The sequence below is a fragment of the Haliotis cracherodii genome, unplaced genomic scaffold (assembly GCF_022045235.1).
Source record: "Haliotis cracherodii isolate W230 unplaced genomic scaffold, xgHalCrac1.p SCAF_3, whole genome shotgun sequence".
NCBI classification, from domain to species: Eukaryota; Metazoa; Mollusca; class Gastropoda; order Lepetellida; family Haliotidae; genus Haliotis; species Haliotis cracherodii.
This window is the reverse complement of record NW_027266286.1, coordinates 76,095,009-76,119,498: the sequence shown is the minus strand read 5'-3', so window position 1 is coordinate 76,119,498 and position 24,490 is coordinate 76,095,009. Positions and strand designations below refer to the sequence as shown.

Here is a 24,490-nt window from a genome sequence, read left to right as displayed (position 1 = left end):
TGCTGGAATATTGCTAAAAGCAGGGCAAAACCTAACTCACTCACTCACTCACATCCGGGTAGAATAGGTCATCAGCAATCCATGCTTGCCGTAAAAGGTGACTATGCCTGTTGTAAGAGGGGAATAATGGGATTGAGAGGTCAGGCTCTCTGACTTGGTTGAGGTAAGTCCCAATTGCGTGGATTGATGCTCATGATATCACTCACTGGGATGTCTGTTCTAGACCGCTGTCATATAGCTGGAAAATTGCTGAGTGCGGAGTTAAACAACAATACAACAATGCCCCCCCCCAAAAAAACCCAAACAAACCCCAAAACCCCCCAAAAACCTTTCACTGTTGAACATTATTACAACAATGGATATTCTAAATTTGAAAAATTAAGAATGGCTGCCGCAGCTGCATCCCAAATTATCTTATAATGATTATATTATACATTTATACAGCACGCTTATCCAGATGCTAGCATCTGCTCGATTGCGATTTATTTGTTCCATGACCCATGGCTCCTTGTGGACCCAAGCTGCCTATACATCGAGAATCCATTTCCTTCTGGGTGAGACTGCCTCTGTGGGCTAGTGGTAGAGTGTATACCCGAAGAGTGGGAGGTCTGGGGTTTGATCCCAGACCTAGTCATACCAAAAGAAGTTAAAAGATGGTACTTGTTGTGACCCTGCCTGAAGTTAAAAGACACCCACATTGGGGCACTGGTGGTTCAGGCTCTGTCTACATTCTGTGATGTTAGTACCCTGGACCCATCCACCGCCATGGCTTCATTTCCATCTCCCGGCTCACCCAGCACAGAACTTCTCCCACTTGAACTCGAGTTCTGCATAGATCTTCATTCAAAATCATGGCTTTGTACAAGGGAACCCTCAATATATTAAACCAATTCAGAAGATTGTTAATAGGTTGTATAAAATATATTGTCATGAATACTATAGGACTGTTCCCAGATGTATTTGAGATGGCATGAAACATGGCAAGTTACCATGGTTATGCATCTATTGTGTGTGTGTGTGTGTGTGTGTGTGTGTGTGTGTGTGTGTGTGTGTGTGTGTGTCTGTGTGTCTGTGTGTCTGTGTGTGTGTGTGTGTGTGAGGGAGAGATCACCTCTACTCTGTCCAAACTGCTCCGCTGTTTCCTCATGGCATCAGCCTAATTACAACCAAATGAAAGACAAGTCCGAAAAATAAGAAGTACGGAGTAGTTTTCTTAGTGACCCTGGTACTTGTCTACAAGGCATAAATGTTCAGTGTGTCCTCGGTACCCATGTTAAACTGCTGTAGATTCAGTTACCTAGTGTCAGAGTCCAAACCACTTGATCTCGGAGTCCATTGAATGACTAAACACCACCTTCACATGAAGCTGTATGAAATCCCTCTAGCACCACTCTTTGCTTCATGAATGGAAATGAAGAGAGCATAATTAATGTCAATATTATCTTTGTAAGATTACCAGATGTATTTAGTGTGTAGTGCGTCCTAATCCCCAATCTACAATGTATGTGTAATGTGTTCTGTGTCCGGCATGTTTATGTAGTCCTGTGCGCTGGGGGATATAAATCTGTCGGACATACTTCACTCCAACAAAGGCTGGCACGCTTCGGCCCCTAGTCTCGCTCTGGTCGTGTGTGAAAGTCTTGGCTCAGGGGAGGTAACTGGATAGGCCCACCAATCAGAGCAGCACAATAGATGATGAGGCGACAGAGGAGTAGGATGGCCCTGCAGTATCGTGTAGACATACTTCACTCTTGGAAATGGCCGAGCCCCGCCCTGGATGTTGCTGGTGGCAAATTTATGCAGGTGCTCTGCTTGTTTGTGGAGGATTTATTCTCATTAGATGTTTGTGTACGTGGGATCCTCTTTAGGACTTTGATTTATGTAGTAAGGGATTTGATGAGGATATTGGCCTGCTCTGCTGGTGTAGTGGTGGGGTGGGGTGGGGTGGGGTTAGTTGGGAATGGAGGACCCTAAATATTAATGATTTGTAAGTCAAGGTAAAGCCCTGCCTTCTGTTCAGAGGTTCTTGTACATTTAGTTTTCCATGTCATATTTTATGTACAAGATGTATCTGATTGCCCATCATGACAGAGGGAGTGAGTGAGTTGGGTTTAACACCGCTTTTAACAGTGTTCCAGTTATATCATGGCGTGTCAGCCCGAAGTGATGCAGGTCTAAGACGTTTACCACTTCAGTGAAACCCACGAGCACGGGTATGGTGCTGACAAACCTAGAAACATAATCGGGGCGAACCAGGATTCGAACCAACAATCATAGGTTTTTAGCACAGCAAGTCTCGGCGCCTTAGACGACTGGGTCACCTATGCCCTCTAACCCCATGCCCCAGCCCCATCATGACAGACTGGGCACATATCATTACTGGCCTAATCGATCAATAACAACAAGGTTGAAGGTCACGCGACTCGTCAGGCTGGAGTTTCTTTAGCAAATATTGATGGATTGAGACAACATATAATAGCCATGTTAAAACACTCACTGTCAACTTTGTGATTATATTTCTTAGATTATGAGGTTTCAGATTGTGTTGGCACTGTCTAACATTCAGCCAAGTAGTTTTCATGGTTGCATGTTTTTTTGGGATAGCATACATGTTGGCACTATTTTATATTCAGTCTACTAGTTACCATGGTAACAGTTTGTTGAGAGGTTCCTATATGTTGGCGTTATCTTATCTTTGTCAAATAGTAACCATGGTTAACTTACAGTTTATTGAGAGAAGACCTACATGCCCAGTATGCAAGTAGTCATGAGAGATGAAGGCTGTGATGCTGTCGTCCCGTCTGTACTGTCCCTGCTGCAGACACTGGTGTACGTTACAGCAGGGTCACGTTTTGATACGTATCACGATACACATATCTACGTGAATTTGCATGGAAAATTCTTGACAATAAATATTTCAGAGCATGTTCAAAATGAAAAGCTGGCTGTAGACACATGTTCATAGCGGCTATTTCTAGTAGTGAACTTGAAACACTAATTACAACACGTTTTGCGACATCTGAATGACAAAAACTCAAGGGGTCATTATCATGATTATTGATACAGAAATAAAATTGTTGTGTATCGTATTGTCATGTGAATACTCATGATGCACTGATCGTTTCACCCCTAGTGTCTATGAGGCCTGTCTGAGTCGCCATGGAGACATATGAAGGCATATCTCACCCAGCTTCCACGTCTCCATCAACCCTCCAACAGAAATAGAAACAGTTGGACTGTGTTGAGGCTGTGGTGGACAATGAAAGTTTACTTCAGCTCTTAGATCATGTCTTCTACTTGACATTGTCAGCTTGGCAGGCTCTCCACGAGAACTATCTTGTCCTCGTCCTGTCAGAGGTGTGCAGGGTCAGATCCCCCCACTGTGAGGAAGTCAGAGGTTAAAGCACGGCATTGTGGGTGTGCAGATGGCAGTGTTCAGGGTGAGGTGGTCGCTGACTGAAGAGCCACGACACAATTACAACACAATCATGACACAATGGTCGGAGTCACCCGACCAACCATCATCTAGCCTGTTAAGAGACTGGTTTTGTTGGAGGTGTGCCTCGCATCTTGCCAACATCTGTGAGCTTCTTTAAAATGTGTGCAACGTTTCTGTCTAATTGTCAGGCTGATGATTATCTGCTTGAGTATTTCACGCTCCTTTCACAGTTAATAGGCTTTGAATAAATTTTTTATATTTTCAAATAGTTTTCGCAAAACAACTATCAAATTACCTCAGCAAACATACCAGACAGTATTTAGAATTGCATGTTGGACAGAAGGACAGCTAGTACTGACACACGATGTGGAGGGTAAAACTCGGGGGGAAATTTTCAATCTGACTTATAAACTGGGAGAAAGATTGAAGTATCACATATCAAGAATTTTATGTTTCAAACTTTCATTCTTTCCATGGATCTCAGGAAAAATATGATATCTCTTGTTGGCGCATTAGTCACATGATATATTGTTTAATGACAAAAATTATCTAGAACTCTATGTTTAAACTACAAGTCACTAATTTTCTAAAAATACCTAAAATTCCTTCTGATTTTTTTTATGTTTGGATACAGTCAAACTTTTCCCAGTCAGACAGTTTATCTGCATCTAGTTGCTTACAACATTCACTTCAAATATTGAGCCCACATTGACTTACAGTGATTCAGCCAACATTGACTTACAGTGATTCAGCCAACATTGACTTACAGTGATTCAGCCAACATTGACTTACAGACATCGAGTCAACATTGACTTACAGTGATTCAGCCAACATTGACTTACAGGCCTCGAGCCAACATTTACTTCCGGGGATGCAGCCAACATTTACTTCCGGGGATGCAGCCAACATTTACTTCCGGGGATGCAGCCAACATTTACTTCCGAGGATGCAGCCAACATTTACTTCCGGGGATGCAGCCAACATTTACTTCCGGGGATGCAGCCAACATTTACTTCTGGGGATGCAGCCAACATTTACTTATTTGAATGACTGATAAGGACACCCTGACAATCTTGTAATTCATCTGGCTGTCAGGATACCTCTAACAGTAGACACTCTGTTCGGGCTATAGCATCGGCACCTCATGCTCCCAGTCTTCATCAAGTCATATTTCATATTCAGGAACACACAATGCCATCTAAAAGTGGTCAAATGTATCAAATGTTATATTTTAGGGTTACACTTTCATAGTATAGTGCAGATTCTAGAACTTTTTTTGGTTGAGTCCCATCAGTGATTCGAACCAAACCTCCAGAGTGAGGCCAGCACACAAAGTCAGCGATCTAACCCACTCAGCCACCAATGCTTCTACAAAACTTGTAGCCGAGATCACATACCTCTGACAAGTGTGGTGTGGGTTTCGGATGTCGGATGGGACTTAAGAAAGTATGAGAATCTGTACTTTTCTAAGGTGTTATCCCAAATATTACATTTGTTACATTTGACCACTTTCAAAATGGCATTGTGTGTTCATAGCTTTCGGCCAGGGACCTCCCAGTTTTCATCAAGTCTTATTTCATATTTGTCACAAACTAATGATGAAGTGAGTTGGAATGAATCATGGTTTCATGGGTAATGTCAGTTTGTTGTGATATCTTGGTATCGTGTCCCTTCCTTTGCCAGATTGTGTTGGGCGGATTGTGTCGGGCAGATTGTGTCGGCCTAACAAGAGGAGATGGGAGCAGACTGGCTGGTGTAATTAGTGACTGCTAATTGTTTGCCCTGTCGCATGTAGTTAGATGTCCCTCCCAGGTGATCAGAGCGTCCAGCATCCCCGTGATCTATGGTCAACTACAGGGGACAGCCATTTAACCTACGGGGCACTCCGCCGTCCTGTGATTGCCTTCTGGACTGCTGCAGTTATTAAACCTCCTTGACTCAACACTTGCATCTCATAATGGCTAGTTAAGTGGTTGCCTCTTGTGCGCCCACCCTCGCAAGCCAAGGAGGGCCCTGTTTTATTTTGCCGTAGGGGACGTTTGGACCCAAGGGATGCCCAGCCATTATGTCCCGCTGTACAAAGGCCTGTCTTGTGTCACAGAGTGGTGGGGCCAAATCTGCTCTGTTAACATAACAAACATCAGTTTAGATTTCAGTTCAGTTAAGATTTATTAAAATTTCAATTTTTCAGGCTCAGTTGAGAGTTTTGCATGTTGTTGATGCTGGTAAAACCTGACCGAAGTGGATGGGGTTTCTGCTGTTTGTTGTTCTATTCCGAACAAAGACTAGACACTCGCAATTTTCTTCCTCCATCTTCCTTAGATGTCAGTAAATTGAATCAGGAAGATGAGAAGACAACAGATCATTAGGTGCCCATATGTTGGGCCAGCCGCGACTCTGATAGTGTCACACACCATGTAAAAGTCTCCGCTTTGAATACAGCTAATTACAGTGCCAAGTCGGTCTGTCAGTTATTGTTAGCAGAGATGACTGGTTACGTAAGATAACAATGTCTGGATGGTGATGCCCCACTTGGATGCTGATAGGGATTTCATCTTTGATGTCATCTTTGGGCTCTTTTTGACTTCTGTGTGTGTGAAAGTAGATATTGATACAACATAGACCTTTGTGTGTTGACTGTGTCTTTGAAGGACTAGATACAGGTCCAACATAGACCTCTGTCAGTTGACCGTGTCTGTAAAAGTAGACAAGTACAACATAGACCTCTGTCAGTTGACTGTGTCTGTAAAAGTAGACAGGTACAACATAGACCTCTGTCAGTTGACTGTGTCTGTAAAAGTAGACAGGTACGACGTAGACCTCTGTCAGTTGACTGTGTCTGTGAAGGACTAGATATAGGTACAACATAGACCTCTGTCAGTTGACTGTGTCTGTAAAAGAAGACAGGTACAACATAGACCTCTGTCAGTTGACTGTGTCTGTAAAAGAAGACAGGTACAACATAGACCTCTGTCTGTTGACTGTGTCTGTAAAAGTAGACAGGTACAATTAGGCAATTAGGACCTTAGTGAGTTGACTGTCTTGTTTGCATGGTGAGTGCATGGCCAGTGTTCTTGTTGTGGTACATGCTGTTACTGTACTGAGCTGCACAGCATTCTGTGAGCATGGTGACCGTCATTTAGCACTATTGCCTGGAGATACTGATGGCACTGACGAGAGGGAAAAGTCTCAATCAGACCATGACATAATGATGGTTAAACTTTATTTTTAATTGCCTGACTGCTCATATTAGATAGATTGGGACCCGTGAAGATTCCGGCGTAGAATAGGTCTTAAGCAACACATGCTTGCCATAAAAGGCAACTGTGCTTGTCGTAAAAGCCGACAAAAAGGATCAGGTGGTCAGGCTCGCTGACTTGGTTGATGCATGTCATATCCCAATTACATGGTTTGATGCTCATGATGTCAAGCACTGGATTGCCTGTCCAGACTCCATTATTTACAGACTGCCGTCATATAGCTGGAATAGTGAGGATTTTGTCGTTAAAACCAACCAACCAACAAACAAACAAACAAACACGGATACCCAGGTGGGGAGGTTGTCTGTACAGCACTGTGAAGCACAAACACCCATACCACTTGATGGATGTGTGTTGCGTGGTCCCTAGTGTTGTGAGGGTGTGAAGCGGCCCGCGAGGGTGACCATTATGTTGTAGGCCCCCATCTTTACATCATTAAACAGGATTACCAACAAATCGCTAACAAGATCCTACGGTTTGGAGTTTCACATATTTGCTTCCAATTCATGTGTCTGACTATGTTCCTCGTAGTTTCTTTGACCTTGACCCCTCGCTGGCACACCTGGTTATTAGAGCTGACTGTGTGTGTGAGGACAATCCCAGCGTTTCTTCATTAATTATCCTTGGGGTCTGTCCGTGTCGCCCCAGCAGGTGTTATAGGGTTTCATCCAGCCAGACACAGCAGTCGTGACTGTAGTCATCTTAATGACAGCAACAGCGATTTGTTCTTCGTTTTTACTTATGACAAAAACAAGAGCCTGTTGTTCTGGTGTGATCATAAGACAAATTTCCACTCGTTTATGGACCCCTGTTGAGAAAATGACCCCCCTCCCTCCCTTCCCGCCGGTTTAGCCCGGGCCACGGTATGTGGGGCTTATGGTGGTAACACGACACACACACCAACGCCCCGCAGAAAGCCAGGTAAGTCGTTGAGCAGCTCCCAGCTCCTCCCAACGCCGTCATTTCCCAAGACGTTTGGCCGTTTGTCGTGTTGTGAATCACATATGTCACAGCCAGCGTTTTGTCAGGGCTAATGATCAGCAAGCGTGTCCCACGCCCCCCAGCACAACTAACATTCTTCACCTCGCCATACAGACATTTTACCTGTCAGCTAAGTGTATGTTTTCGAACAAATTGAAACAAGAGCTAAAAATTGACATCAGCTATACCCCTTCTTTCTACCGTAATCAATCTAGATCTGGTTCTGTATCCGTGGGGCCCAGGGACAATGGCTTCAGCTGATCGGGGTGTTCCCTGCCTTGGGGCATCGATGGATGGTCTGCACTGATCCGCCAAAACTACCTTGTGTGAAGATAACACCTTAAAACATATTTAAAGCTACCTTTTGTGAAGATAACTTTTAAAACTTATTTTAAGCTACGTTTGTGAAGATAACTTGTTAAAACTTATTTGAAGCTACCTTTGTGAAGATAACTTGTTAAAACTTATTTGAAGCAACCTTGTGTGAAGATAATGTCTTAAAACTTATCATTCCCTACCACAAAGTGGGGTGGGCCTTTGTGAAGATAACTTGTTAAAACTTATTTGAAGCTACCTTTGTGAAGATAACATGTTAAAACGTATTTGAAGCTACCTTGTGTGAAGATAACATGTTAAAACTAATCTAAAGCTACCTTGTGTGAAGATAACTTGTTAGAAATTATTTGAAGCTACCTTGTGTGAAGATAATGTGTTAAAACTTATTTGAAGCAACCTTGTGTGAAGATAACGTGTTAAAACTTATTTGAAGCTATCTTGTGTGAAGATAACATGTTAAAACTAATTTAAAGCTACCTTGTGTGAAGATAATGTGTTAAAACTTATTTGAAGCAACCTTGTGTGAAGATAATGTGTTAAAACTTATTTGAAGCAACCTTGTGTGAAGATAACGTGTTAAAACTTATTTGAAGCTATCTTGTGTGAAGATAAAGTGTTAAAACTTATTTGAAGCTGTCTTGTGTGAAGATAACTTGTTAAAACTTATTTGAAGCTACCTTGTGTGAAGATAACATGTTAAAACTAATTTAAAGCTGTCTTGTGTGAAGATAACATGTTAAAACTAATTTAAAGCTACCTTGTGTGAAGATAACTTGTTAAAACTTATTTGAAGCTACCGTGTGTGAAGATAATGTGTTAAAACTTATTTGAAGCTACCTTGTGTGAAGATAACTTGTTAAAACTTATTTGAAGCTACCTTGTATGAAGATAACTTGTTAAAACTTATTTGAAGCTACCTTTGTGAAGATAATGTCTTAAAACTTATTATTCCCTACCACAAAGTGGGGTGGGCCTTTGTGAAGATAACTTGTTAAAACTTATTTGAAGCTACCTTTGTGAAGATAACATGTTAAAACGTATTTGAAGCTACCTTGTGTGAAGATAACATGTTAAAACTAATTTAAAGCTACCTTGTGTGAAGATAACTTGTTAGAAATTATTTGAAGCTACCTTGTGTGAAGATAATGTGTTAAAACTTATTTGAAGCAACCTTGTGTGAAGATAACGTGTTAAAACTTATTTGAAGCTATCTTGTGTGAAGATAACATGTTAAAACTAATTTAAAGTTACCTTGTGTGAAGATAACTTGTTAAAACTTATTTGAAGCTACCGTGTGTGAAGATAATGTGTTAAAACTTATTTGAAGCAACCTTGTGTGAAGATAACGTGTTAAAACTTATTTGAAGCTGTCTTGTGTGAAGATAAAGTGTTAAAACTTATTTGAAGCTACCTTGTGTGAAGATAACATGTTAAAACTAATTTAAAGCTGTCTTGTGTGAAGATAACTTGTTAAAACTTATTTGAAGCTACCGTGTGTGAAGATAATGTGTTAAAACTTATTTGAAGCTACCTTGTGTGAAGATAATGTGTTAAAACTTATTATTCCCTACCGCAAAGTGGGGTGGGCGATATAGGAAAGGAGTTTGACCATCTGTCAGTCCTTCCGTCAGTCCCTTCTCAATGTGGGCATATTTACTTTAAAACTATTTAAGTCAGAGATATGAAATTTTACACACTGATTTGACTGGACATGATCTTAAATGACGTCAAAAATTGGTTTTGTAAATTCCTTTTTGACAGAGTTATGACCATGAATGTAACACAAAGGCTAACGGAAGGGCTCTTACAGGGTGTGGAAACAGTCTGAATCTAAATTAGGATGTAATGATTCACCGAAACCTAAGATATCATCGATACCTCGGTACTCACGATTCTTGAATTGTCAGTTTGTGAGATCGCGGGACTCAATATATAGAACAGGAACAAATAATGACCTCCCGTGGTGGCAGAAGTAGCACAGAGCCCCCTGTAAGTATGGCAGAAGTAGCACAGAGCCCCCTGTAAGTATGGCAGAAGTAGCACAGCCCCCTGTAAGTGTGGCAGAAGTAGCACAGAGCCCCCTGTAAGTGTGGCAGAAGTAGCACTGAGACCCCTGTAAGTGTGGCAGAAGTAGCACAGAGCCCCCTGTAAGTGTGGCAGAAGTAGCACAGAGCCCCTGTAAGTGTGGCAGAAGTAGCACAGAGCCCTGTTTATATGGCAGAAGTAGCACAGAGCCCCCTGTAAGTGTGGCAGAAGTAGCACAGAGCCCCCTGTCAGTGTGGCAGAAGTAGCACAGACCCCCCTGTCAGTGTGGCAGAAGTAGCACAGAGCCCCCTGTAAGTATGACAGAAGTAGCACAGAGCCCCCTGTAAGTGTGGCAGAAGTAGCACAGAGCCCCCTGTAAGTATGGCAGAAGTAGCACAGGGCCCCTGTAAGTATGGCAGAAGTAGCACAGAGCCCCTGTAAGTGTGGCAGAAGTAGCACAGAGCCCCCTGTAAGTGTGGCAGAAGTAGCACAGAGTCCCCTGTAAGTATGGCAGAAGTAGCACAGGGCCCCTGTAAGTATGGCAGAAGTAGCACAGAGCCCCTGTAAGTGTGGCAGAAGTAGCACAGAGCCCCCTGTAAGTGTGGCAGAAGTAGCACAAAGCCCCCTGTAAGTATGGCAGAAGTAGCACAGAGCCCCCTGTAAGTATGGCAGAAGTAGCACAGAGCCCCCTGTAAGTATGGCAGAAGTAGCACAGAGCCCCCTGTAAGTGTGGCAGAAGTAGCACAGAGCCCCCTGTAAGTGTGGCAGAAGTAGCACGGAGCCCCCTGTAAGTGTGGCAGAAGTAGCACAGAGCCCCCTGTAAGTATGGCAGAAGTAGCACGGAGCCCCCTGTAAGTGTGGCAGAAGTAGCACAGAGCCCCCTATAAGTATGGCAGAAGTAGCACAGAGCCCCCTGTAAGTGTGGCAGAAGTAGCACAGAGCCCCCTGTCAGTGTGGCAGAAGTAGCACAGCCCCCTGTAAGTATGGCAGAAGTAGCACAGATCCCCCTGTAAGTGTGGCAGAAGTAGCACAGGGCCCCTGTCAGTGTGGCAGAAGTAGCACAGAGCCCCCTGTAAGTGTGGCAGAAGTAGCACAGAGCCCCCTATAAGTATGGCAGAAGTAGCACAGAGCCCGCTGTAAGTGTGGCAGAAGTAGAACAGAGCCCCCTGTAAGTGTGGCAGAAGTAGCACAGAGCCCCCTGTAAGTATGACAGAAGTAGCACAGAGCCCCCTGTAAGTGTGGCAGAAGTAGAACAGAGCCCCCTGTCAGTGTGGCAGAAGTAGCACAGATCCCCCTGTAAGTATGGCAGAAGTAGCACAGAGCACCCTGTAAGTATGGCAGAAATAGCACAGAGCCCCCTGTAAGTGTGGCAGAAGTAGCACAGAGCCCCCTGTTAGTGTAGCAGAAGTAGCACAGAGCCCCCTGTAAGTGTGGCAGAAGTAGCACAGCCCCCTGTAAGTATGGCAGAAGTTGCACAGAGCCCTGTAAGTATGGCAGAAGTAGCACAGAGCCCCCTGTAAGTGTGGCAGAAGTAGCACAGAGCCCCCTGTAAGTGTGGCAGAAGTAGCACAGAGACCCCTGTAAGTGTGGCAGAAGTAGCACAGAGCCCCCTATAAGTGTGGCAGAAGTAGCACAGGGCCCCCTGTAATTGTGGCAGAAGTAGCACAGAGACCCCTGTAAGTGTGGCAGAGGTAGCACAGAGCCCCCTGTAAGTATGGCAGAAGTAGCACAGAGCCCTGTTTATATGGCAGAAGTAGCACAGAGCCCCCTGTAAGTGTGGCAGAAGTAGCACAGAGCCCCCTGTAAGTGTGGCAGAAGTAGCACAGAGCCCCCTGTAAGTGTGGCAGAAGTAGCACAGAGCCCCCTGTAAGTGTGGCAGAAGTAGCACAGAGCCCCCTGTAAGTATGGCAGAAGTAGCACGGAGCCCCCTGTAAGTGTGGCAGAAGTAGCACAGAGCCCCCTATAAGTATGGCAGAAGTAGCACAGAGCCCCCTGTAAGTGTGGCAGAAGTAGCACAGAGCCCCCTGTCAGTGTGGCAGAAGTAGCACAGCCCCCTGTAAGTATGGCAGAAGTAGCACAGAGCCCCCTGTAAGTGTGGCAGAAGTAGCACAGGGCCCCTGTCAGTGTGGCAGAAGTAGCACAGAGCCCCCTGTAAGTGTGGCAGAAGTAGCACAGAGCCCCCTATAAGTATGGCAGAAGTAGCACAGAGCCCGCTGTAAGTGTGGCAGAAGTAGCACAGAGCCCCCTGTAAGTGTGGCAGAAGTAGCACAGAGACCCCTGTAAGTATGGCATAAGTAGCACAGAGCCCCCTGTCAGTGTGGCAGAAGTAGCACAGATCCCCCTGTAAGTATGGCAGAAGTAGCACAGATCCCCCTGTAAGTATGGCAGAAATAGCACAGAGCCCCCTGTAAGTGTGGCAGAAGTAGCACAGAGCCCCCTGTAAGTGTAGCAGAAGTAGCACAGAGCCCCCTGTCAGTGTGGCAGAAGTAGCACAGCCCCCTGTAAGTATGGCAGAAGTAGCACAGAGCCCCCTGTAAGTGTGGCAGAAGTAGCACAGGGCCCCTGTCAGTGTGGCAGAAGTAGCACAGAGCCCCCTGTAAGTGTGGCAGAAGTAGCACAGAGCCCCCTATAAGTATGGCAGAAGTAGCACAGAGCCCGCTGTAAGTGTGGCAGAAGTAGCACAGAGCCCCCTGTAAGTGTGGCAGAAGTAGCACAGAGACCCCTGTAAGTATGGCATAAGTAGCACAGAGCCCCCTGTCAGTGTGGCAGAAGTAGCAAAGATCCCCCTGTAAGTATGGCAGAAGTAGCACAGATCCCCCTGTAAGTATGGCAGAAATAGCACAGAGCCCCCTGTAAGTGTGGCAGAAGTAGCACAGAGCCCCCTGTAAGTGTAGCAGAAGTAGCACAGAGCCCCCTGTAAGTGTGGCAGAAGTAGCACAGCCCCCTGTAAGTATGGCAGAAGTTGCACAGAGCCCTGTAAGTATGGCAGAAGTAGCACAGAGCCCCCTGTAAGTGTGGCAGAAGTAGCACAGAGCCCCCTGTAAGTGTGGCAGAAGTAGCACAGAGACCCCTGTAAGTGTGGCAGAAGTAGCACAGAGCCCCCTATAAGTGTGGCAGAAGTAGCACAGGGCCCCCTGTAAGTGTGGCAGAAGTAGCACAGAGACCCCTGTAAGTGTGGCAGAGGTAGCACAGAGCCCCCTGTAAGTATGGCAGAAGTAGCACAGAGCCCTGTTTATATGGCAAAAGTAGCACAGAGCCCCCTGTAAGTGTGGCAGAAGTAGCACAGAGCCCCCTGTAAGTGTGGCAGAAGTAGCACAGAGCCCCCTGTCAGTGTGGCAGAAGTAGCACCGAGCCCCCTGTAAGTGTGGCAGAAGTAGCACAGAGCACCCTGTAAGTGTGGCAGAAGTAGCACAGAGCCCCCTGTTAGTATGGAAGAAGTAGCACAGAGCCCCCTGTAAGTGTGGCAGAAGTAGCACAGGGCCCCCTGTAAGTGTGGCAGAAGTAGCACAGAGCACCCTGTAAGTGTGGCAGAAGTAGCACAGAGCCCCCTGTAAGTGTGGCAGAAGTAGCACAGAGCCCCCTGTAAGTGTGGCAGAAGTAGCACAGGGCCCCTGTAAGTGTGGCAGAAGTAGCACAGAGACCCCTGTAAGTGTGGCAGAAGTAGCACAGAGCACCCTGTAAGTATGGCAGAAGTAGCACAGAGACCCCTGTAAGTGTGGCAGAAGTAGCACAGAGCACCCTGTAAGTGTGGCAGAAGTAGCACAGAGCCCCCTGTTAGTATGGAAGAAGTAGCACAGAGCCCCCTGTAAGTGTGGCAGAGGTAGCACAGAGTCCCCTGTAAGTATGGCAGAAGTAGCACAGAGCCCCCTGTAAGTATGGCAGAAGTAGCACAGAGCCCCCTGTTAGTGTGGCAGAAGTAGCACAGAGCCCCCTGTAAGTGTGGCAGAAGTAGCACAGAGCCCCCTGTAAGTATGACAGAAGTAGCACAGAGCCCCCTGTAAGTATGGCAGAAGTAGCACAGAGCCCCCTGTAAGTGAGGCAGAAGTAGCACAGAGCCCCCTGTAAGTGTGGCAGAAGTAGCACAGAGCCCTGTTTATATGGCAGAAGTAGCACAGAGCCCCCTGTAAGTGTGGCAGAAGTAGCACAGAGCCCCCTGTCAGTGTGGCAGAAGTAGCACAGAGCCCCCTGTAAGTGTGGCAGAAGTAGCACAGAGCCCCCTGTAAGTGTGGAAGAAGTAGCACAGGGCTCCCTGTAAGTGTACGTGATAACGTGGTAGCTGAAGATGCGCTGAATAACTGTTACATTTAATAACCTTCCATTCATTTAAAACTGTTTTGTTAATGTGGTTTTCTTTGTTAAAGTTTTTCAGATATTAAATGAATGTATGAAGAAAGAGGTTCTAGGGCTGTATTTCTGATGTGTTTTCATCATTTCTTACGATTTGCTGTGGTGTATCATGATACCAGTAGTATCATCTGTCTGTATCGTGATACCAATCGTATAAAAATATACCAGGCGATACTCAGCTCTAATCTAAATACAGATGGGGAAACACAGCCAAACGCTCTGTCAGCAGAGACCAGGACACTCCAGCACACCAAAACAGCCGAAGTGGAGCAACTCGAACAGTGAAAGAGACAGATCACTGCTTAACCACGATACATTGATATCAGACTTGGACTATTCAGCCAACATGGCGGACGGATATAACAAACAGGGTGGAATACATCTCCGTGCACTCTATTTGGATGTGTTGTCAAACTTTGTGACAGGAAAACTTAATGTGAGTGAAAAAAGCCTCCACTTGAGAACTATCATAGACTTGGGCGGCCATCAATGTCACCTCTCACTAAACCTCGACCTCTCATTGCCAAGGTTTTGTTAAGGGCACAGAGGCTCCAGATGCTAATTGAAGCAAGAAAATCTCTGAAGGAGACACCTTTCTGTGTCAGAGAAGAACTTCTAAAGCAGGACCTCGAGGCTAAAAGACTCCTACAAACAGTGATGTCACAGATTTGGCAGGACAAAGTTTGGTTTATCGAGGATAAATTGTTTATAAATGGGATTCAGTACCGCCCTTAATGTGACAGGACTGCATGTGATGAGGGAACTCTATGTGATGATACATGAAGCAGACATAAAATCACTATATTGGATAAATCCTTTCTTTTCTCTTCTTCACTGTTTCTTCATATTGACGTGTTTGTTTTTCTGTTACCATTAGCGCACAAAGTGTTTTTGTTAAAGTTAGGTAATCAGCATGGTGAAGACCTTGACATAAAGTCATCATACTGTTTTCAGTATGAGGAGTAATCTCCATGGTGAAGACCCTGACATAAAGTCATCATACTGTTGTCAATATGAGGAGTAATCAGCATGGTGAAGACCCTGTCATAAAGTCATCATACTGGTTTCAAAATGAGGAACAGCTGATATCAGGATAATGTTGCTAGTATCTGAAGATTACTATATGTACATGTGGGCTGTTTAACTTTTCATTTTAGAGTCAAGATTAAATGGTAACAAAGTGTTAGAATCCCTTTGTTTTTGTTCTTTCGTTATGGTGACATGTTCGGGAATAAGTATTTTTTACTCTAACATTAAATGCAAAGTTGTTATGGTTCAAAAGATTATATACATAACTTTTCAGATAAATCTTTTACATTAAGACCAGAAATTGGATTGCTGGATTATTGGCTATTATATTTTGATGCTGCCAGGAGGTTTGAGTGTAAGCTTTGTTCTCCCTTATCAGTTAAGTATACTCAGCTGAAACCTTCACATTAGGGTCTCAGCAGGAGTTAACTTTGGTAGCTTGTTTCCATTTTGTTTATGTTCTATTTTGGTACATATTTGTGATTAGTTCTAGATATTGTTGGTGCACGGGTGGCCCAGCCGTCTAAGGCGCCGCGATTAGCTGTGCAGAGTTGAAACCTATGATTGTGGGTTTGAATCCCTATTCGCCCCGAATATGTTTCTAGGTTTGTCAGCACAATACCCGTGCTCTTGGGTTTCACCGAACTGGTAAACGTGTGAGACCTGCATCACTTTGGGCTTTCCTTCCATATTAAGCTGACACACCGTTAAACTAAACTCACTCACACACTCACTCACTCTAGTTATTGTAGCTCACCATGGTTAAGATTATTACATCGGGATAAAAGCTAGAGGAGAGAAGTACTCATGTTTGAAAAATCCAAATGCAGATATTTATATGTTTCAAAAGACTCAGTGTTATAGAAGATAAAACATTTTGGAGACGGCAGTGGGGCAGAAATAATCAAATATATTTTTGTCATGGTACATCAGATAGCCGGGGAACAGCTGTTTTGATTAAGGGGAGACAACTCCAAGTTACTTCTGGTACCACTGATAACAAGGGAAGGTTGGTGATGTTAGATACAGAGTTAGATGCTAGATACAGAGTTAGATGCTAGATACAGTTAGATGCTAGATACAGAGTTAGATGCTGGATACATAGTTAGATGCTAGATACAGAGTTAGATGCTAGATACAGAGTTAGATGCTAGAGACAGAGTTAGATGCTAGATACAGAGTTAGATGCTAGAGACAGTTAGATGCTAGATACAGAGTTAGATGTTAGATACATAGTTAGATGCTAGATACAGAGTTAGATGCTAGAGACAGAGTTAGATGCTAGATACAGAGTTAGATGCTAGAGACAGAGTTAGATGCTAGAGACAGAGTTAGATGCTAGAGACAGAGTTAGATGCTAGATACAGAGTTAGATGTTAGATACAGAATTAGATGCTAGAGACAGTTAGATGTTAGAGACAGAGTTAGATGCTAGATACAGAGTTAGATGTTAGATACAGAATTAGATGCTAGAGACAGAGTTAGATGCTAGATACAGAGTTAGATGTTAGATACAGAATTAGATGCTAGAGACAGAGTTAGATGCTAGAGACAGAGTTAGATGCTAGAGACAGAGTTAGAGACAGAGCATGAAGGGCGTACTGAGACAATGGTAAATGTGTATGCCCCAAGTAATGAAAAAGACAGAGAGTTGTTTTAGAGTTATTCAAGGTGACCAATTTAAAACATTTGTAGAAAGGGATAGCACAGTTATTGGTGGAGACTTTAACACTGTTCTTAATCTATTAAAGGATAGATTAGGTTTATCAACAAAAACAAGTGAATCGTTAGCTAAGCTTATTGTTAAATTGGAGCTTACACTTACAGATAGGCTATATGGAGAGAAAAGCAAACTCAAGAACGCAAATTGACTAAATAATACAACTCAGTCTGGGATAGATTATTTCTCAGTAACCAAGTCTGTAGTCACTAGATGTATTTTGTCAATTATTATTCCAAGCATAAAATCAGATCACAAAATTGTATCATAAGCCATAGATAAGGAGAGACATGTTGCATCTGATTTTTGGAAAAAATATGTCTGCCAATCCACATAATGACTGCGATGGATGAAATATAATATAATGCAGATTTCAGATTTCAAGAGATTATTCGAAAAAGAAATTATTTTTTAGAGAAATAATTATGAAAGAGAAATGATAAAGAAATTGGCAATTTAGGCTGTCAAATGTTGGATAATAGGTATGATCATCCTGAAAAGCAACATTTTGAAGCCAAACTGAAGTGGAGATATTTCTAACAGGCAAGCGGAAGGTGCGGATCAAGAACCGAATGGTGTGAGGAAGGAGACAAGAGAATGTTGGGTAGAATCTGGAATTGTAATTGTGAGAGATTTGTTGGGGGATTGTGGAAGGATAATGACAAAACAAGAACTGCAACAGACATATGATCTATGAGCTGTTTGACTGGGTGCCAGTCTACTTAGTATTAATCTATGAGCTGTTTGACTGGGTGCCAGTCTACTTAGTATTAATCTATGACTTGTTTGACTGGGTGCCAGTCTACATGGTATTAATCTATGAGCTGTTTGACTGGTTGCCAGTCTACAAAGTATTAATCTATGACTTGTTTGACTGGGCTCCTGTCTACTTGGTATTAATCTATGAGCTGTTTGACTGGGCTTCTGTCTACATGGTATTAATCTATGAGCTGTTTGACTGGGTGCCAGTCTACTTAGTATTAATATATGACTTGTTGACTGGGTGCCAGTCTACATGGTATAAATCTATGACTTGTTTGACTGGGCTTCTGTCTACATGGTATTAATCTATGAGCTGTTTGACTTGGCACCAGTCTGCTTGGTATTAATGTATGACCTGTTTGACAGGGTACCAGTCTACTTGGTATCTACTTGCTATAAGATGCTTTGTGAGGCTCCAGTCTACAGATGGTATCTCTGCTTGTAGGGGGATGCTCTGTGCAAGGACTGCTTCTTTTCCGCCTTCGAGGAGGAGGTCCACCACACCATCACCTCGGCTGGGCTGTTCACGCCAGGGGAGACAATCGCTGTGGGAGCATCTGGCGGCAAGGGTGAGATAGATATGACTTCATCGGCATCTTGTGACATATTCTTTCACTGAAAAATGTCAAAATGTGTATCACAAAATGGCGGTGAGATTAATAGTTAAGTGAATTCATAATTGATTGAATCCTATCTGTATTGTGTTACATCTCAACATGTATGACAGCATACAACGTGTATAACAGCCTGCGTTCTCATTGACCAGACTCCACCGTCCTGGCGTACGTGTTGAAACTGCTCAACCAGAGATACAACTACAACGTACAGCTGATCCTGCTGTCTGTAGACGAGGGGATCACAGGCTACAGGGATGACTCACTGGAGGTACATGTACCTGATACTGTCTGTAGACGAGGGGGTCACAGGAAGGTGTACCTGATACTGTCTGTAGACGAGGGGGTCACAGGTGGGTGTACCTGATACTGTCTGTAGACGAGGGGGTCACAGGTCGGTGTACCTGATACTGTCTGTAGACGAGGGCTCACAGGTTGGTGTACCTGATACTGTCTGTAGACGAGGGGGTCACAGGTCGGTGTACCTGATACTGTCTGTAGACGAGGGGGTCACAGGTCGGTGTACCTGATACTGTCTGTAGACGAGGGGGTCACAGGTCGGTGTACCTGATACTGTCTGTAGATGATGGGGTCACAGGTTGGTGTACCTGATACTGTCTGTAGACGAGGGGGTCACAGGTTGGTGTACCTGATACTGTCTGTAGACGAGGGCGTCACAGGTTGGTGTACCTGATACTGTCTGTAGACGAGGGGGTCACAGGTTGGTGTACCTGATACTGCTGTAGACGAGGGCGTCACAGGTTGGTGAACCTGATGCTGTCTGTAGACGAGGGGGTCACAGGTGGGTGTACCTGATACTGTCTGTAGACGAGGGGGTCACAGGTCGGTGTACCTGATACTGTCTGTAGACGAGGGGGTCACAGGTCGGTGTACCTGGTACTGTCTGTAGACGAGGGGGTCACAGGTCGGTGTACCTGATACTGCTGTAGACGAGGGCGTCACAGGTTGGTGTACCTGATACTGTCTGTAGACGAGGGGGTCACAGGTTGGTGTACCTGATACTGTCTGTAGACGAGGGGGTCACAGGTAGGTGTACCTGATACTGTCTGTAGACGAGGGGGTCACAGGTACATGTACCTGATGCTGTCTGTAGACGAGGGGGTCACTGGTTGGTGTACTTGATACTGTCTGTAGACGAGGGGGTCACAGGTTGGTGTACCTGATACTGTCTGTAGACGAGGGGGTCACAGGTTGGTGTACTTGATACTGTCTGTAGATGAGGGGGTCACAGGTACATGTACCTGATGCTGTCTGTAGACGAGGGGGTCACTGGTTGGTGTACTTGATACTGTCTGTAGACGAGGGGGTCACAGGTTGGTGTACCTGATACTGTCTGTAAACAAGGGGGTCACAGGTACATGTACCTGATACTGTCTGTAGACGAGGGGGTCACAGGTTGGTGTACTTGATACTGTCTGTAGACGAGGGGGTCACAGGTTTGTGTACCTGATACTGTCTGTAAACAAGGGGGTCACAGGTACATGTACCTGATACTGTCTGTAGACGAGGGCGTCACAGGTCGGTGTACCTGAGACTGTCTGTAGACGAGGGGGTCACAGGTTGGTGTACCTGATACTGTCTGTAAACAAGGGGGTCACAGGCTACAAGGATGATTCACTGGAGATGCGTCAACATAATTTAGAGGTGTTTTGCCTAGTTTGGAGTTGATGATTTACAGGTCTGCAATATTTGTAGCCTGAATATTGTATTTGTTAACAACATAGACTCTTTCACTCTACAGAATTCTCTTTTGTTTACAGACTGTCAAGAGGAACCAGCAGCAGTACGACCTGCCCCTCAAGATCGTCTCGTACGAGGTCCGTAGGTTTCAACCTGCATATGTTGCTGTAACGAATATCATTTTAGGGATAACACTTTCTTAGAAAAGTACAGATTCAAGTCCTTTTGGGGTTGAGTCCCATCTGGGATTCTGCCAGAGTGAGGCACCTAATCGCCAGCACACAACATCAGCGATCTAACCCACTCGGCCACCGATGCTTCCAAAAAAAATGAAAGTCTGACAACTGGTAGTCTTTATGGTTTTGTTTGGTTTGTTGTTTAACTCCGCACTCTGCAATATTCCAGCTTTATGACGTCAGTCTGTAAATAATCAAGTCTGGACCAAACAATCTAGTGATTAATATCATGAGCATAGATCCACGCATTTGGGATCAATGACATGCATCAACCAAATCAGAAAGCCTTTTACGACAAGCATAGTCGCCTTTTACGGCATGCATGGGTTGCTGAAGACCTATTCTACCCCGGAATCTTCACGTGTCTAGATCGCTTACTTTGTGTACCCCTCTGACAAGTGTAAATTAGCATGGATCCAATGGCCAAAAGCTATGCAACACAATGCCATTTAGAAAGTGATCAAATGTAACAAATGTTATTTTTGGGATAACCCTTTCTTAGTTAAGTACAGCATCTTGTACTTTTTGGGTTGAGTCCCATTCGAGATTCGAACTACCACTTACATTTGACCACTTTCTACATGGCATTGTGTGTTCATGCACGTGTCACTGATCATGTTAAGTCAAGTCTGAATGTTGTGAGCGGCGGAATTGGAACAGAAAGACATTTTTTTAGCAGAGTTATGCGAAGGGAAACGTAGGAAGCATGTTTGCGGTGGAGTCATTGTCTGTAAGAGATGAACATATGTGACCAAGGGGAGATAACTCTTTAGGGAGGGAAGGGGATCATTATGTGGCCTATGAACATTGTCATGAAATTGTTGATATGTCTGCCTGTGTTAGATACTGGATTAACATGGTAGTTTGTTGTGTAAAACTGATTATGTTATGGATATCTGATTTTCAGGAACTTTACGGGTGGACGATGGATGCAATTGTCAAACAGATCGGCCTCAAGAATAACTGTGAGATATTATTTGTTCTGCCTAACCCCAGGAGGGGATCTGGTGGTTTAGATAACCCCGGGTCGGGAGCCTTACTGAACAATGTACACAAGGCAGCTTAACCTTTGTTGTATTTGATGTTCCTGACACTTTTAGAGGGTAAATGGCTGATACAAACTAAACAGCCAATAACTATGATGGGTATATTCAGTATTGAGTATGCATGTGAAACGGAATGTCGAGACGTGAGAGTGTTTCTAAAGTTTACCAAACAACAAGACGTTCATATACCACGATAAATATGAAGGCACATTTGATAAGAGCATATATACCACAGTAGTACAGTAATTAGATTACTCACACTGATTGCCTGGGGGTTGGGAGGTTTATCGCTAATCAAAACTGGGCGAGAACCCAAACACATGGCCTGCTTGTGGACCATTTTGCACGTGAACACCAGAAACATAATTCTTCACAGAAGAGTGCACATGCATACCATGTGAGTGAATACCACTAAAAATACCACTAAAAATACCACTAAAAATAAACTTGTTACGATATTACAGAACTGTAAGAACATTTGCAGCATTTCACGTCATAAACATTGAGCAGACTGAAGATGAGGCATGCTGATTTACATATAATTGTCCTCTGTTGACAAAAAGATGGACAGAAGTCACAAAGGTAACACGTCTTCTCCGGTTCCTATTCTACTGTTACTGTGGTTACAGGTACATTCTGTGGAGTGTTTCGGCGCCAGGCTTTGGACAGAGGAGCAATGATACTCAAGGTGGACAAAATTGTGACAGGTGAGAGAGTCGGCATGCAGAAAGTGGAATGATAGATAGGTTGTGTTGTTTCATGGTGTACTATCTGTTTTGACCTGACGGCTGATGTATTGATGTTAGTGGAGACTTGGACGATGATGTATTGATGTTAGTGGAGACTTGGAAGATGATGTATTGATGTTAGTGGAGACTTGGACGATGATGTATTGAAGTTAGTGGAGACTTGGAAGATGATGTATTGATGTTAGTGGAGACTTGGAAGATGATGTATTGATGTTAGTGGAGACTTGGTGGATGATGTATTGATGTTAGTGGAGACTTGGAAGATGATGTATTGATGTTAGTGGAGACTTGGACGATGATGTATTGAAGTTAGTGGAGACTTGGAAGATGATGTATTGATGTTAGTGGAGACTTGGAAGATGATGTATTGATGTTAGTGGAGACTTGGAAGATGATGTATTGATGTTAGTGGAGACTTGGAAGATGATGTATTGATGTTAGTGGAGACTTGGAAGATGATGTATTGATGTTAGTGGAGACTTGGAAGATGATGTATTGATGTTAGTGGAGACCTGGTAGATGATGTATTGATGTTATAGGAGACTTGGTGGATGATGTATTGATGTTAGTGGAGACTTGGAAGATGATGTATTGATGTTAGTGGAGACTTGGAAGATGATGTATTGAAGTTAGTGGAGACTTGGAAGATGATGTATTGATGTTAGTGGAGACTTGGAAGATGATGTATTGATGTTAGTGGAGACTTGGAAGATGATGTATTGATGTTAGTGGAGACTTGGAAGATGATGTATTGATGTTAGTGGAGACTTGGAAGATGATGTATTGATGTTAGTGGAGACCTGGTAGATGATGTATTGATGTTATAGGAGACTTGGTGGATGATGTATTGATGTTAGTGGAGACTTGGTGGATGATGTATTGATGTTAGTGGAGACTTGGAAGATGATGTATTGATGTTAGTGGAGACTTGGAAGATGATGTATTGATGTTAGTGAAGACTTGGTGGATGATGAATTGATGTTAGTGGAGACCTGGAAGATGATGTATTGATGTTAGTGGAGACTTGGAAGATGATGTATTGATGTTAGTGGAGACTTGGTGGATGATGTATTGAGACTTGGCAGGTGATGTACAGATTTTAGTGGAGACATTGCAGGTGGTTTATCTCAATGTTTTTGTTTCAGGCCACAATGCTGATGACATAGCAGAGACAGTGATTATGAATGGTGAGTCCTCAGTATAAGAAGTATTACTGGTGTTCGATGAGTCTTCAGTATAAGTTGTATTACTGGTGTTGGGTGAGTCCTCAGTATAAGAAGTATTACTGGTGTTCGATGAGTCTTCAGTATAAGTTGTATTACTGGTGTTTGGTGAGTCCTCAGTATAAGTAGTATTACTGGTGTTGGGTGAGTCCTCAGTATAAGAAGTATTACTGGTGTTGGGTAAGTCCTCAGTATAAGAAGTATTACTGGTGTAACTAATGTTATATTTGGGATAACACTTTCTTAGTAAAGTACAGATTCTAGTACATTTTTGGGTTGAGTCCCGTGCGGGATTCGAACCCACACCTGCCAGGGTGAGGCACCTAATCGCCAGCACACAAAGTCAGCGATCTAACCCACTCAGCCACCGAGCCTTCCACAAAAATGAAAGTCCGACAACTGGTAGTCTAGATCACGTACTTTGAGTACACCTCTGGCAAGTGTAAATTGGCACGGCTCCCATGGCCGAAAGCTATGAATACACAATGCCATTTAGAAAGTGGTCAAATGTAACTAATGTTATATTTGGGATAATACTTTCTTAGTAAAGTACAGATTCTAGTACATTTTTGGGTTGAGTCCCGTGCGGGATTCGAACCCACACCTGCCAGGGTGAGGCACCTAATCGCCAGCACACAAAGTCAGCGATCTAACCGGTGTTGGGTGAGTCCTCAGTATAAGAAGTATTACTGGTGTTGGGTGAGTCCTCAGTATAAGAAGTATTACTGCTGTTGGGTGAGTCCTCAGTATAAGTAGTATTACTTGTGTTCTTTGAGTCCTCAGTATAAGAAGTATTACTGGTGTTCTGTGAGTCCTCAGTATAAGTAGTATTACTGGTGTTGGGTGAGTCCTCAGTATAAGAAGTATTACTGGTGTTGGGTGAGTCCTCAGTATTAGTAGTATTACTGGTGTTCCGTGAGTCCTCAGTATAAGTAGTATTACTGGTATTGGGTGAGTCCTCAGTATAAGAAGTATTAATGGTGTTGGGTGAGCCTTCAGCCTTCATTGTAGATAGTACTATG

The 24,490-nt window shown here is 43.9% G+C and overlaps 1 protein-coding gene across 1 annotated transcript in view; it reads left to right on the top strand.

The window, feature by feature from the left end:
* LOC139474635 (cytoplasmic tRNA 2-thiolation protein 1-like) overlaps positions 1-24,490 on the top strand; it is a 35,798-nt gene that overhangs the window by 1,409 nt on the left and 9,899 nt on the right. Inside the window, exons 2-7 of the mRNA XM_071257722.1 lie at positions 18,345-18,468; positions 18,666-18,784; positions 20,295-20,351; positions 21,358-21,415; positions 22,126-22,203; positions 23,391-23,432. Of these exons, the coding sequence (XP_071113823.1) occupies positions 18,345-18,468; positions 18,666-18,784; positions 20,295-20,351; positions 21,358-21,415; positions 22,126-22,203; positions 23,391-23,432 (478 nt within the window). The remainder of the gene's footprint in view (positions 1-18,344; positions 18,469-18,665; positions 18,785-20,294; positions 20,352-21,357; positions 21,416-22,125; positions 22,204-23,390; positions 23,433-24,490) is intronic.